Source organism: Protomyctophum bolini (genome assembly GCF_963924005.1).
Source record: "Protomyctophum bolini genome assembly, chromosome: 13".
NCBI lineage: Eukaryota > Metazoa > Chordata > Actinopteri > Myctophiformes > Myctophidae > Protomyctophum > Protomyctophum bolini.
Genome location: NC_137874.1, coordinates 34,135,095 through 34,148,581, shown reverse-complemented (window position 1 = coordinate 34,148,581; position 13,487 = coordinate 34,135,095). Strand labels below are relative to the sequence as shown.

General features: G+C 41.2%; 1 protein-coding gene across 1 annotated transcript in view; it reads right to left on the bottom strand.

The window, feature by feature from the left end:
* fstl4 (follistatin-like 4) overlaps window positions 1–6,836 on the bottom strand; it is a gene marked incomplete at its 3' end in the record, with an annotated part of 280,325 nt that extends 273,489 nt beyond the window's left edge. The window contains exon 1 of the mRNA XM_080779497.1: window positions 6,724–6,836. Coding sequence (XP_080635623.1) covers window positions 6,724–6,780 — 57 coding nt within the window. The 5' untranslated portion in view covers window positions 6,781–6,836. The remainder of the gene's footprint in view (window positions 1–6,723) is intronic.
* Window positions 6,837–13,487: the final 6,651 nt, after the last annotated feature.

The following is a 13,487-nucleotide window of genomic DNA, read 5'->3' as shown; positions in this document are numbered from 1 at the left end:
ATCTAAATACATGAGTTTACATACTTTGCTGTGATTATGGGTTCATCTCATGATCGGTACAGCTTGGCTAAATATCAATGCTATCAATGCAATGCTGTATACTATAAACCAATGGTTCTCACATGGTGTGCCAAGGCATGCTGGTGTGCCGCGATTCAATTCCAGTTGTGGTTTTGAGAAAGCACGCATGTCAGCTCTATGAAGTGCCAGGTGCAGGGCAGAAGTCAAAATCTAAGGTGTGTTTTTTCTATTTCCCTTGCTAGAGGCTCAAAACATCACGCACTATGGTGAACACATTTAAAACTTTGGGAGCATGATCAATGTCGGTGGTGGCTCAGGGACAGAGTGGCTGGATGGTAACCGCAAGGTTGCCAGTTCGAACCTGGGTGAATGCAATGCGCAATCTATGTACTGTAAAGCGCCTTGGATAAAGGGCTGGCGCTATATAAATGCACCATTTACCATTTACCAATGTCCAAAACAGCAAGACATCAAAGGCTGCCAGCCAGCAAATTTGTGATGTGGGAACTAACACACGGGCATCGTTCACAAGGCAGTCCCACATTAACATATGTGGATGTACTCAAGAAAAAAGCACATGCACAAAGCACCAGATGTAGATGTATGGAGAACGGGATGACTGGGGGAGCAACAGCAGAGGGCTCGTCTGAAGACGACTACTTTGGGATTTTGTGACATGATTTCTGCAAAATGCTATATACGATGCAACTATACAAATATTATGAATTATCTTTTAAGTTTAAAAGGATCCCTAGCTATAAGCCTTATATGCCTTAATACATTTATATATAATTGCCCTCTGTACTACATTTAGGAATAAAAAACACCTTCAATATTGTATTTATTTTAGAAATAGGTAATCTTTTAGTCAATAGGGACCCAATACTTTCCCCATGTGTGGTCCAGCCCTATGGAATGTATAGGCTATAGAATGCATTTCTAAAAACATTTTCTTTTTGCAGATGGGTTCAAAGATTGAGTAAACAGAGATCTGCCAGACTGGTTTGTGATTGCTTTCATGGCATGTGGACAATAGACACACACATAAAGAAGAAGAAAATCCATCTCTTTATATAACCATTGCAAACCCCTTCAAGTGTTTTCAGACTGTTGCCAAAATCAGGCCCCCTGTGGACTCATGTAAGATCATGCTCAAAGCCCGGAAGCATAGAATTCTTGAATTTCAGGGAGTTTGACAACCTCAAGTGTAGGAGGCATTAGAGGTTGGTTGGCCTGAGTTGGCCTCCGTCAAACTATTTTCAGTCAACTTTTCTGGAGGTAAACAACTCAACTTGGCTGACACGGACACGGAACTCCAGAATTCTTGTCTGTGATTTGTTTTCCTCAAGTTTGTTTCACTGGTGCTGCTTGTTCGTCTTTCGTTCAGACTGATTTCCACTCGTCCCAGAGACAAAGGGAACAGTGTTGGAAAAAGTATTCTGATTTGTCAAGTAAGATTAGCAATACCAGTTACAAGCAAATTTTACCTGACTAAAAGAATATTTTTGCCATTAAACTATATTACCATTATCTATACTCATTATACTCATTATGAATGTTCCATTTCATATAGTATTTCCCAGACCAAATCTCTTTGCCAACAAGTAACAAATCTACAAGTTCACAACACAACACATACAAAGTTGGTGTAGTGAAGTACTAACAGGCATCACACACTCTCTCCTCAGATGCTGTGAACACCACAGCACCAAGGCACACGCACTGCGGGATTTGTCAACTCACAATTTAAGCATGAAAGAAAAAAATAAATAAAAGAAAAAATGCTGGCACTGGTTATTCCTTCCTGAAGCTCTCCACGACGCATGCCACATAATTATGTGATCCAATTCACCCCGAGGGTCGACTTTAAAGTCTGCTGCCAATTGACAGCTTTTTAGTTCCCTGTTCTGGCTGGATAGACGGGGGGATGCCTGGGACTGTGTTTTTTTTCCTTTCGCGTTAAGGGATGTAAGGGGACAGAACCACTGGGGCAAAATGACATTGCGAAGCCAGCTGCCAAACTGGCAGAGCCCGAAGTGAGTCAGACCTAGAACAGACCAGGGGGTGCACGCTTCATTTCACAAAGAATTGGGGGGACCACAGGGCTGAGCGGTGTGTGTGTGTGTGTGTGTGTGTGTGTGTGTATTTTTCCATTGCTGCAAACAAACAAGCCATCCTACAGTATATTTGTTAGAACCTGTGTGTCTTCTGTTATGTGGAGATTAAGTGTAAACGGGAAAAAAGCTGTCCAAGTACGGTCAACTCAGGACCAGTTTACCAGGGTCCAGAGGGGTTTTAAGGATGTTGTTCAAGCTTAGTAGAACAAAAGTTTGAGTAAGTCATGACACCCCAAATGACTTAGCTAAAGTACTGTGGTTGAGCAAATATAAAAAATGCACCCGTGAAATAACAGAAATTAAATATGACAAGAGCTTATTCCCTCCAAAGCCATATTGCATGTGGACAAAAAAAAGAGAGGCTGGGGTTTAACCCATTCTGACCTGAGATCAGATTCATACGAGGTTTCCACTGGACACACACTGGTCTGATTAACCCATTCTGACCTGAGATCAGATTCTAAAAAATGTCAGTCGTTCTTCGATTTTTCAAAAATAGCAGACCTACAAGCTCATAGCGCGCCACTCGGTGGCGCGCTATGAGCTTGTAGATCTGCTATTTTTCAATAGCTAAAGCATAACATGATGCTAACACCAAAATGGGTTCCCGTTCAGAATGGGTTAAAACTAATTAGACTTAAATATAGAAGTACATGGAAGATTAAAAACCAAATTGGCTGTAAAGCGGACAGCACACTTCAAAAGAACTCCCAATTATGCTGGTTTCACTTTGAGCACTGACCATTCCATCAGTTAAGAGCCCGCCCTATAACATTCTGACCAATCAAACACGATGGTCACATTGGTGTCGTCTGTGGTGATTTTGGCGGATAAGGTGCAAGAAAAAAAAAAAGAAGAAGAGGGACCATCCGATCTTATGATTCTTAAACGGCCTCCCTCTCTACCACTACAGCCATGGCCGCATTTACATGACCTCTTAACTGTAGAATGACGATTACCCATTGACTCGTCTATTCAGGTAAGGTCGGTAACGTAGAAATAGAGGAATGGAAGCGCTGCAGGGATCTGTTAGTAGTGGCTCTTAGATAGGTGCTCTTTGGTGATGGTGAAACCATATAGACAAAAGGTGTCCTTCCTCCACGTTTCGACCACAAAGGTCTTCGTCAGGGTCTATCTGATAGACCCTGACGAAGACCTTTGTGGTCGAAACGCGTTGGTCCATTTATTTGCCTTGCTCATCCTTCAAATAAACTATTTAATTTTTCACTGAAGACGGAGTGCCTTGGATTCTTTTCTTTTCAAGTCTGCAATTCACATTTTTGACAAGCAGTATTACTTGGAGGAAGGACACCTTTTGTCTATAAGATCGGTAACGTTTTAGTGACTATGGAGACGATGTCGAGACACGACTGGACAATGAATTGTGTTGGTGGTACAGTATGATCCAGGCTTATGGTAGAGGAGTATGGTAAATAAGTAAAATTGTTTTGTTTGTTGGTTGTTTTTGATGTAAAGTGTCCTTGGGTTCATGAAAGGCACTACGGTATATAAATGCAAGACACGCTAAGCCTATTATTATCATTTTCAAATAGCGTGGGCACAAAAAGGCTCATATTGTCAGTGTGCAAGCCCCATTAAGCAGTTAATGTTGCATGACACAAATGTTGTATGTCTAGTTTTCCCACGCCTAATGCTTAACCACATTAACCTGGTGTTCCTAATATGGTCTATAAATACCAAAAATCGCAGATCTACAAGCTTAAGTTACAGAAACAACTACAAGTAAATATGTTTTCATCAACTACTGTATAAAAAAGACACCACACACACACACACACACACACACACACACGAAGGTGCCACATCACCCCAGTCTTAGCCTCTTTACACTGGCTTCCGGTTAAATTCAGAGTTAACTCCAAGTGGTCAGGCTCCATTATATCTTACTATGTGGATGAAGGATGTACACTTCACATGTACACTTTACAGTGGTGACGTGAGTAGTGACTAATGCAACCATTCAGCAGCACAGTTCCCACACAGCTTCCACTGAAGCCCTGTTCATATTGTTGCTGTCAGGCTGTCTGTGTTTCTTTTAGTTTGTTAATGGCAAAATGACAAACGTTTCCATTAAGCCTTTGCAAAAATAGGAAGCGTACTGTATGTTCAATTAAGTAGAAAAAAGAAAAGCGCATATTGCCCGCCGTTTCCATCCACTGATAAAATGTGACTCATGGGAGATACAGTATATGACATAAGTTATATGAAATAAGCAGTAGGTGCCACTATTTTGCCAGTAAAGTGTAAAGTATATCAAAGTTTAAAAGCATCCTCAACACTTTCAGTGCCGCCTGGTGGACAAAAGTCGTGGTGCTTGGCTGCTGGTGATTTTAGGCTTCAGACTTCAGATTGGATCTTTGAACACACTAGACGATTATTTATCGGGTAGTGAATTGGGACCTTATGTATCCACAACATCACTTCCTTATACCCACCCACCGTTCACTCCACTGCCTCCCCATCGTTTTATTTATTTATTTATTTTCAACTGTTCAAAAGCGATATAATGAGAGTTCAATGCTTTCTAATTAAAAACCCATTTGCGCATTTCCTTTTTTTCCCCGATATAGGCCAAAATCCACCCCCTTCCGGCGCAAAAGTTATTCGCATTTTCAGGTGTTTCCATTAAGGATTTTATGCTGAAAAGCCTTATTACGCAAAACCATGGCTTAGTGGAAACATGCCTACAGTCAGTCGTACAATAGTGTCGCGTGAAAATAGCTTATCTACAAGCTCACAGCATTGTGGGGCTGTTCCCCAGCCCTAGATCGGGAGCAAATCTCAGGCATGATTCTCCTCTATGTGAGCGGTTCAAAGATCCAATATTAATCTCTCTTGAGAAGCTCACAGGGCGGTCAATTTTCAAACATGTTATAGAAATGTATCTGGATCGTTACTGTCCGAATAGAACGGCACGCGAACGACGGAACGACAGCCGACAAGAGGAAATGGACGTGAAGTGAATGAATTGAACAATGCATTGGCCAGCTGAGGCATACATACAGTATGTGGGAAGAATACCATAGATATTAAAATATATAGATGCCTCATTGGTCACTGCAGTTCATTGGAGCGACCCGTCTCCAACGGGAGGAGGAAGTCAAGTGGAATCCTGAAGGCACGCTGCATCACTGCCACCCAAGTTACTACTGGTAAATCACAGCGCGTCTTTTCCGGGGCATTGCCAAAGCAAGTGCCGCTGGGAAATAGGGAGTCGCGCCTCTGATTGGCCTACCAAACATCGCTGGCAAGCTTTCCTCTATGCTTTGGAAGGAATCTCGGGAAAGCTTGCCCCCATGTTGCCCTCCCTCGATACACAGACGCCCCAGAGCCTTTATATGTCTATGAAGAATACTGTCTAGTGCCTAATAACATGTCTTATCAGACATAAAGTACGTCTGTTCGTGACCGCTGCAAATTCAACCGATACGTAGTGTTTTCATCATGCAGACACAGTATCCATGCCGTTAAAAGCCCTCGTCTTCATGGGCATGAGGTACAACAAACAGCCACTCCACAGCAATGGCTGCTGGGACGAACTTCCATTATTTGGACACTCAAAGTCACACAAGAAAAGGGGACGCTACAGCAGAGAGGTACTTGTGTGTCTGTCTCAGGCATGTCTGACGGATGCACTTGTGAATAATTCTACTGTGTAACTGATAAACTCTCTCTCTCGCTCCCACTTTCTGTCTGTCTGTCTGTCTGTCGGTCGGTCTGTCTGTGTCTGTCTTGTCTGTCTCTTTTTGCTCCTCCGTCAGCTAAATTCTTGCCCTGCAGAAAATATGAGAGAGAGAGAGAGAGAGAGAGAGATACGTATCCCTGCCTCAGACTGAACGGTAACTATGCCAGTCGAACTGTGTTCTCTAAAAAGCACAGTTTGTTTCTTTTGCACATTCACACTAGGATGCCTCAAGATCTGTAAACTGCACTTGCTTTGTGTAAAATGCACAATAAATCTGTGAGTGTGGAGTAAATGAGCTGAGAGGAAGGAAGGGGAAAGAGTGAGTTGTGCCAGAGGAAATGAGGGGATGAGGAGAATACAAGATAGTAGCATAATGGAAACAAGCCCGCAGGGCTTTTTGTGTAACTATCCTTTTAGCATTAGTGGATTTACTATTTAATGTACCTCTGTAATTTGTATTTAACTGTTAATAAAGTATTCAATCAATGGAGAAGTTAACTAAAGCTAACAAAGTAACAAAAACTAGAATAAAATAAATAAATAAATAAATTAGTTAACTGAAAATAAATGGTGCTTGACACAAAATAAAGTTCACCAAAACGAATTTTCATGTTTGTCAATTAATTTGAGCCTAGCTAAGTGTATTATGTTTTTTAATTAGGCAAAATCTCTTCCCTGACTAATAGGCCTACCACAAAATACAACAAACAACTAGAAACTAAAATGTAAATAAATAAAAACAAGCCTTTTCACAAAATAAAAACTAAACTATGTTAAATCCACTTTAAAAAACGAACACTTTAAAACAGAAAATGAAAACGATTGAAATTTTAAAACGTATAACCTTGGTGTGTGTGTGTGTGTGTGCGTGTGTGTTACCATGGAGTGTGGTTCCTGCGTGGGGCTGATATGCTGCGTGCTGCTGGCTGCGTCCATCTTGTCTCTCCCACGGCTCTTGTGGCCCTCGGCCCTCCAGCACAGGGAGGTCACCATCAGGATGGCTCCAGCCACAGCCCAAACACCCAGGCTGCCCATCAGCGTCTACCTGGATGGAAGAACAATAAGGCACAATTATACAACAGGTCGTTTCCAGGAAGCAATGCGATTGGTTGAAACAGCCTTCTAGCCGTGCTCCAGTCCAAACCAGCATCATGGAACACCTAATTAAAACAAATAATTCAGCTGTGTTGTTCTCCCAGAGCGCAGCAGACTCAGTGGCTAGACAAGCTAGTTTCTTGGGACATTTGTGGTCGTAGTGGCTTCATGTGTCATTAAAAAAAAATGTGATTTTTTTTTGCGACTATCTTAGTTTTAAGGGTAACTGTTGTATAATCGCAATATTACACTTGAGGGTGTGCGTTACTGTCATAAATGGCACTTGCTTACAGAACTCGCCTTCGGCTCGTTCTTGCAGCAACGCAGGCATGCCATTAATGACAGTAATGCACACCCTCTCGTATAATATTGCTTAATAACAGCCCCACCAGGGTTTTTGGGGGGGGGGGGGGTAACATTCTGCGGAAATACCTATCTACAAGCTCACAGCGCATCACATTGTGAGCTTGTACAGTTTAAAGTAGACTATTTAAAGTAGACTATTTTTGGATAAGAGATTTGGTGTAGAGGGGGGGCGGGGGTCACGGAAAGACCCCTGGTGAACGGACCCCAGTCAAGGAAGTATATAGGGTTTAAAAAAGTGGTTAACCTGAGAAACCTTGAGCCATGTCCAGTGTCCACACTAAACCTGATGAATTTTAAAACTCAATTTTCTCCTTCCTCGCCCACACAGTACACACGGCCACACACAGACACTGCTATTGTGCATGTCGGCTCACTGGAATAAGGCTCTGCTACTGCTACACTAAATGGAACAGAACGTAAATGATCAGCGGAGCAGCTATTTTATTTCTCATTTTGGAGTTGCATCGATGGCCATCAAGTAACACAACCCACACCTATACCAAAGTTCCATTGCACTCAGGGGCATCATTTTGGGGTCTCGGGGGATGGCAGTTGCTTTTTTTTAGATGAACACAGTGATTTCAATCAATGACCGATTTGTTGTTAGCCTACAGTAGATATATGCGTTTTTTATGACCGCAACAATACATTGACTTTCAATCAGGCATCTCTATTTTAGGCATGTCATTGAGAATATCTTCACAGAGAGAGAGAGAGCAAACTCAAATATCAGCGTCAGCATGTCAGATTAGCAAAGTTCACATCTTCTCACTTCGTCGTCAGCACGCCGAGCAGTCTGCAGTGCACGCTGTCATCAAAGGAATCATTTGGTAGGCGTATTATGAAACAACAGGCCCTACAGTCGCAGACTCGATGCAGTCACACGTGTAAAAGGAAAGGAAAGGTACTATGTTTATTGTTTACCCTGGGTAACTGGACTAAGCTCAACAACTTGTTTACACTCTCGTCACAGCCGTGTCACAGCCTCGTCACTGAAGCCGCGCGCACGCACGCGGACCCGCATAATTTACAATTATTGTTTATAATGTGCTAGTAACTTTACTCGAGCACATAATTAAGAGACATGAACCCACCTGGTCCAGTCCAACGTGTTCAGCAGAACGTAGACTCGTGTGCATCTTCTATCTACAGCTATAGGCCTACAACTACATCAAAAATGGAAATGCAGGAAGAAAAACTAAATCTGAAACCAACCTCTTGGTGTCTCACCACCGGGTTACCGTCCGTCACCGTGTTATGTTTTTAAAGTGGCGTGAAGTTGTGACTGATGACTGAGTGAAAGCTGCCTGGCGGCTCTAGTCAGGCTGCATGTTTTCCTACAGTATATTGCTCCGCCTCCTCAGGTAGTGATCAGGTACTGTGTAGGTAAAGTCCCTCCGCGGCTGGAGGAAATAGTCCTTTCTTATTTCATTTGGAATGTGAAGCGAAGATCATTGCATTCATGCATTGATGCGTTGTAACCGCGAGTGTTAGATGATGTCCATGTTTCAATGGTTTAAAAAAACAATTTATCTTAATCAATAATGACTAAATATTAAACATAATGAGTTATTTATGTAAGTATAGGCCTCAAGCTCACAGCTCGTTAATGTGGCTATAAAACAAAATGCTAGATGCCAGAGGATGAATTTATGCCTAATGCCACGCTGTTAACAAAAACTAAAAAAGGAAATAATAGTAAGGGTAATACATTAATAATAATAATAATAATAATAATAATAAATCTTCTAGGTGGCATGCACAGGCCAATTAAGTCATCAGCTTTATGCCATTTCCAATGGCCAGTGCAGTGGCTCAGGGGTAGAGTGGCTGTATGGGAACCGCAACGTTGCCAGTTCGTACCCGGGCTCCCCCAGAGTTAGTGTCAAAGTGTCCAGGATTCTGAACCCCTAATTGCTCCTGATGTGCAGGTTGGTGCCTTCATTGTTTCCTCCAGCATCAATGTGTAGGTGAATATAATGCACAATCTCTGTAAATCGTCTTGGCGCTATATAAATGCACCATTTACCAACAAGCTGTGTTATGGTTAAATGGTGCATTTATATAGCGCCTTTATCCAAGGCGCTTTACATAGATTGTGCATTACATTCACCCATCACACGCACGGCACATTCATACACCGATGGCGGCGGAAACCACGCAAGGCACCAACAAGCACATCAGGAGCAATTAGGGGTTCAGAGTCTTGCTCAAGGACACTTCGACACTAACTCTGGGGGAGCCTGGGTTCGAACTGGCAACCTTGCTGTTACCATCCAGCCCCTGAGCCACTGCCGCCATTACCATGTTACCATGGCAAAATCTGAGATCTGCTTCTCAGAACTAGAGAGAAAAACATTAAAATGAATAGTCCACCATTTTGGTTGTTTGGTTTGGTTTGGTTGTTTGTTGTGTGAACCAGCCTGGTTCACACAACAATCTTTTTTGGAAGTGTTTAGGAAATCTCAGCGTTTTCAAATCCATCCACTAACAAGAGAGACTGACCTTTTGTGAAAAGATGTTCTTTAAAACCTCCAGCTGTGTGTGATTGAGGTAAAAAAAAAAAGAAAAGGATAAGAAAAAGTTTTCAAACTATCCAGATTTGTGTGAAGATGGCCTTGATCACTGATCAGCACACATCAGCACACAACAGAGAAATTAATACAAATGGGTCCATTTGGAGCCTTGTGTATATAGATGTGACCGTGAGTGTATACTACTACACAAAGCTGCCACAGGCAATTATATTTCTTCAGCTTTTAGTGGGGCACAAACACACTCAAATAGAGCAGTTTATGGTTAATGGTTTGCTCAATGGTTCCTCAAACAGCACAGGTGTACAGTATAATGTGAACCTCTTACAAGTAGCTATTTTCTTTCCCTATCCACATTTCCACATACGGTATACAGTATTCATGGATGAAAAGGCAAGAAGCCGACACACACATTAAAGCTTGTGCACGGTGCGCGTGTCTGCAAGTTAGCACGAAGCGACCAATTTTCCAAAAGTGGTATGTGGTATACCACTCTACAAAAAATGGTTTATAACACTTTTAAAAGTGGTATACCAATTTGAAAAGTGGTTGTTGGCTCACTGAATAAGAATTCCAACGATGTGACACACAACAAAAGTATGAGTACCTTTGCAGAGGGTGTCATGTACCACTGGCAAAATGAAATACAACTTCAAAAGGGTGTCATGTACTCTGTTTGTGAAGATGAAGTATTAAGCTCTGTTACCACAGAGATGCACAAGACTAAATTCACCTTGTTTAGCCTACATTTTGTACCGACGCTGCCAGTGAGTCACAGAGTATACGAATGCTCAAAACTCAGAACAGTGTGAGACAAGTATAGCATGACCCGTCGTTCATCACTCGCACAAAGCAAGAAGGCTATATGGTCATTCTATGGTCAACTGACCCCATCGGAAGCCAACCAGAGGAGCTTTACTGCCCAGAAATGCCACAAAATAATCTTTAGCAAACGAGATTGTTGGGCAGTCCACATCAACTATATCTAGCACTATGTTGTCGTTGTTATAGCTGTGGTCTCTTGAGTAAGAACATTTTTTAAATTAGTACAATTCTTCAGGTATCTACAATTTAGGAGTTATATCCAATCTGTACCATTTTACAAAAGAGAGACGAGCGAAAACAATTTGGAACAAATATTAATGAAAGCCTCTTCCTTAAAGAAGACAGTGATAAGCTATATATACTCTTAATGTTCATTAAAACCCCAAATATAAGTAGTAAAACATTTTGGGCAGAGGATTTTGGGTGCCAAATTGATTCTAAAAAGTGGAAAAGAATCTTGCTAAATGCAAATGTTCTAACCGAACTCATGAGACACAGTACAAGATCATTCACAGATTACATGTAACATTCACAGGTAACATGTAAGCTATACGCAGTAAATATGATCCAACATGTTCTGGGCTGTGCTTTAAATGTAAAAATAATGCTGCTGGTACATATAGCCATTTAATGTGGTCATGCCATAAAATCTAAACATTTTGGCTAAGTGTTCAAAGGGAGATATTGAAAGTTTTTGAGATCAGGACACAGTTAAACCCAGTGAACTTGGTACTGGGCTTGGACTCTGATTATGACTTAAGGTATAGATACATTTTACGAATAGCCCTATATGTCGCAGTGCAACCACAAAATCGAAATGGATTGCAAAATGGCTGCAAAACCATAAAGAGAATGACGTAAGAGATATTATTATTAAGGACAGAACGAGTGTTGGCATTTATGTCATTTATGTTGTTGTCTCTTTATGTCCAACCACAAAATCAAACATTTTTATTGGGGTCATAACAGGAAACCACTGTGAACTCCAATAATGCCCTGCATCTGTCTAAAGTTCTAAACATTACTGTAGCGTGTCAAGGAAGTGATAACACAATTCAGCTCGCTAGCCTGAGGCTAATCATAGAACACAGCTCCCCTTTGTGATATTAAACACCAAATCAGATCTGCAAATCAATGTCTTAATGTGCTGACAAACTACACTTTTTCAGACACCAAGGCGCGCATGCACACGCACGCACACACAAACACACCCCCCCCCCCCCACACCTGGTGAGGCATAATGAAAAGTGCATGGCTCCCAGGTCCATTTTGAAATTCATTCTCATTTTTATGGGGAAGCCATTATTTGACCAGCATTATTAAAATATCGTAAAGGACCACTTCACCACTTTTCAACCTATCTTCATATAATAGGTCCTCACTAATAATCATGATAAAATGGCATGATTTTTTTGTACTCAGTCTGTGTCTCCTAGGAGGGCTGTGGGCAGTTTAGAAACCGTCCTCCAGTGACATCATCATTAGGCAGATTTATTTTAAACAAGACTTTACAATTTTTTTTAGATTTTCATTATCTTGAGAATGATGGCTGTGCGTCTAGACTGCACCTCGCAGATTAATCTGTGATGTGCAAAAAAAGGAATGCACTCCCTTAACCATTAATTGTTTGTTTGTTAGCATGATTATTTGTAATTTATTAGTCAGTTAATTAGGCTTTTGTTTCTGTCAATAAGCCCATAATTAATATTTCCACATTTTGTGTAAGCACTAGCAGATACACATACATATTAAACCCTCTATATCTCCTATGGAGCTGCAGTAGTGAGACACTATACTTACACAAGAACAGATAAAACTCTCCTGTGGTAAGGCTTAATTAATGGTCTTTATTCCTGTGTAACTAAACATAGAATCATAGATGTAAATATTACCCCACATATTACAAATACATCATTATTACTCTTGTCATCCCGAGAGCCCCATGCCCACTGGTAGGGCAAAAAAAACGGTTAGTGTGCGTGCGTGCGTGCGTGCGTGCTTGCGTGCGTCCGTGCGTGTGCGTGCGTGCGTGCACGCTGAGGGTGTGTGGGGTAGGGATTTATGTTTGCTTACTCAAAAGAGTGTAAACAACAGCACTAGAGGAAAGGTCATGCAGTCACACAAGATCATAGGGTCCATCATTAACCATTTAAGCTGGACTTTCAAAATTATTATATTTTTGAGGGTCGCTAGCCACTCCAATGCCCAGCTGTGTGTGTCTGTGTGTGTGTGTGTGTGTGTGTGTGTGTGTGTGTGTGTACCCCTACCCCATAGTGATGATTTAAATTGGCTGAGCATGGAACGAGATACATAATGATGTATGTCGATGATGATAAGAGCACCCCTCACTTCACCCGAGTGTGAATTTTTAACGTTTTAATTCTTGAGGGGCGCTAGCTGTTGTAAGATGATAAGAGTGCCCCTCACCATTTTTAAAATATCATTTAGATTAAAAAAAGTGAGGGGCGCTAATATTAAAGTCTAAATCATGTTGATTAGGTGATGTAATGGTGATGTAAAACAAACGGTGCCAACACAAACATTAAACGCCATTAACAATAAAGAGACAATATGATGTAAACGACGTAAATTCTCCCTTTATTGTCAATGCATTTACTAAACAAACTTTGAACTAAAGACAAACATTAAACCTGTGTATATTTATATTAATTGAGGGGCTAGCGCCCCTCAATAAATCTTAGATATTTTTGAGGGGCTCTAGCCCTTCCTATATTCAGCTATTAGTGTAGATTTTCATCTTACACAAAAAAATTAAATAAAATTAAATAAATTCCCATTGACAATGAATGGACAATTTTACAT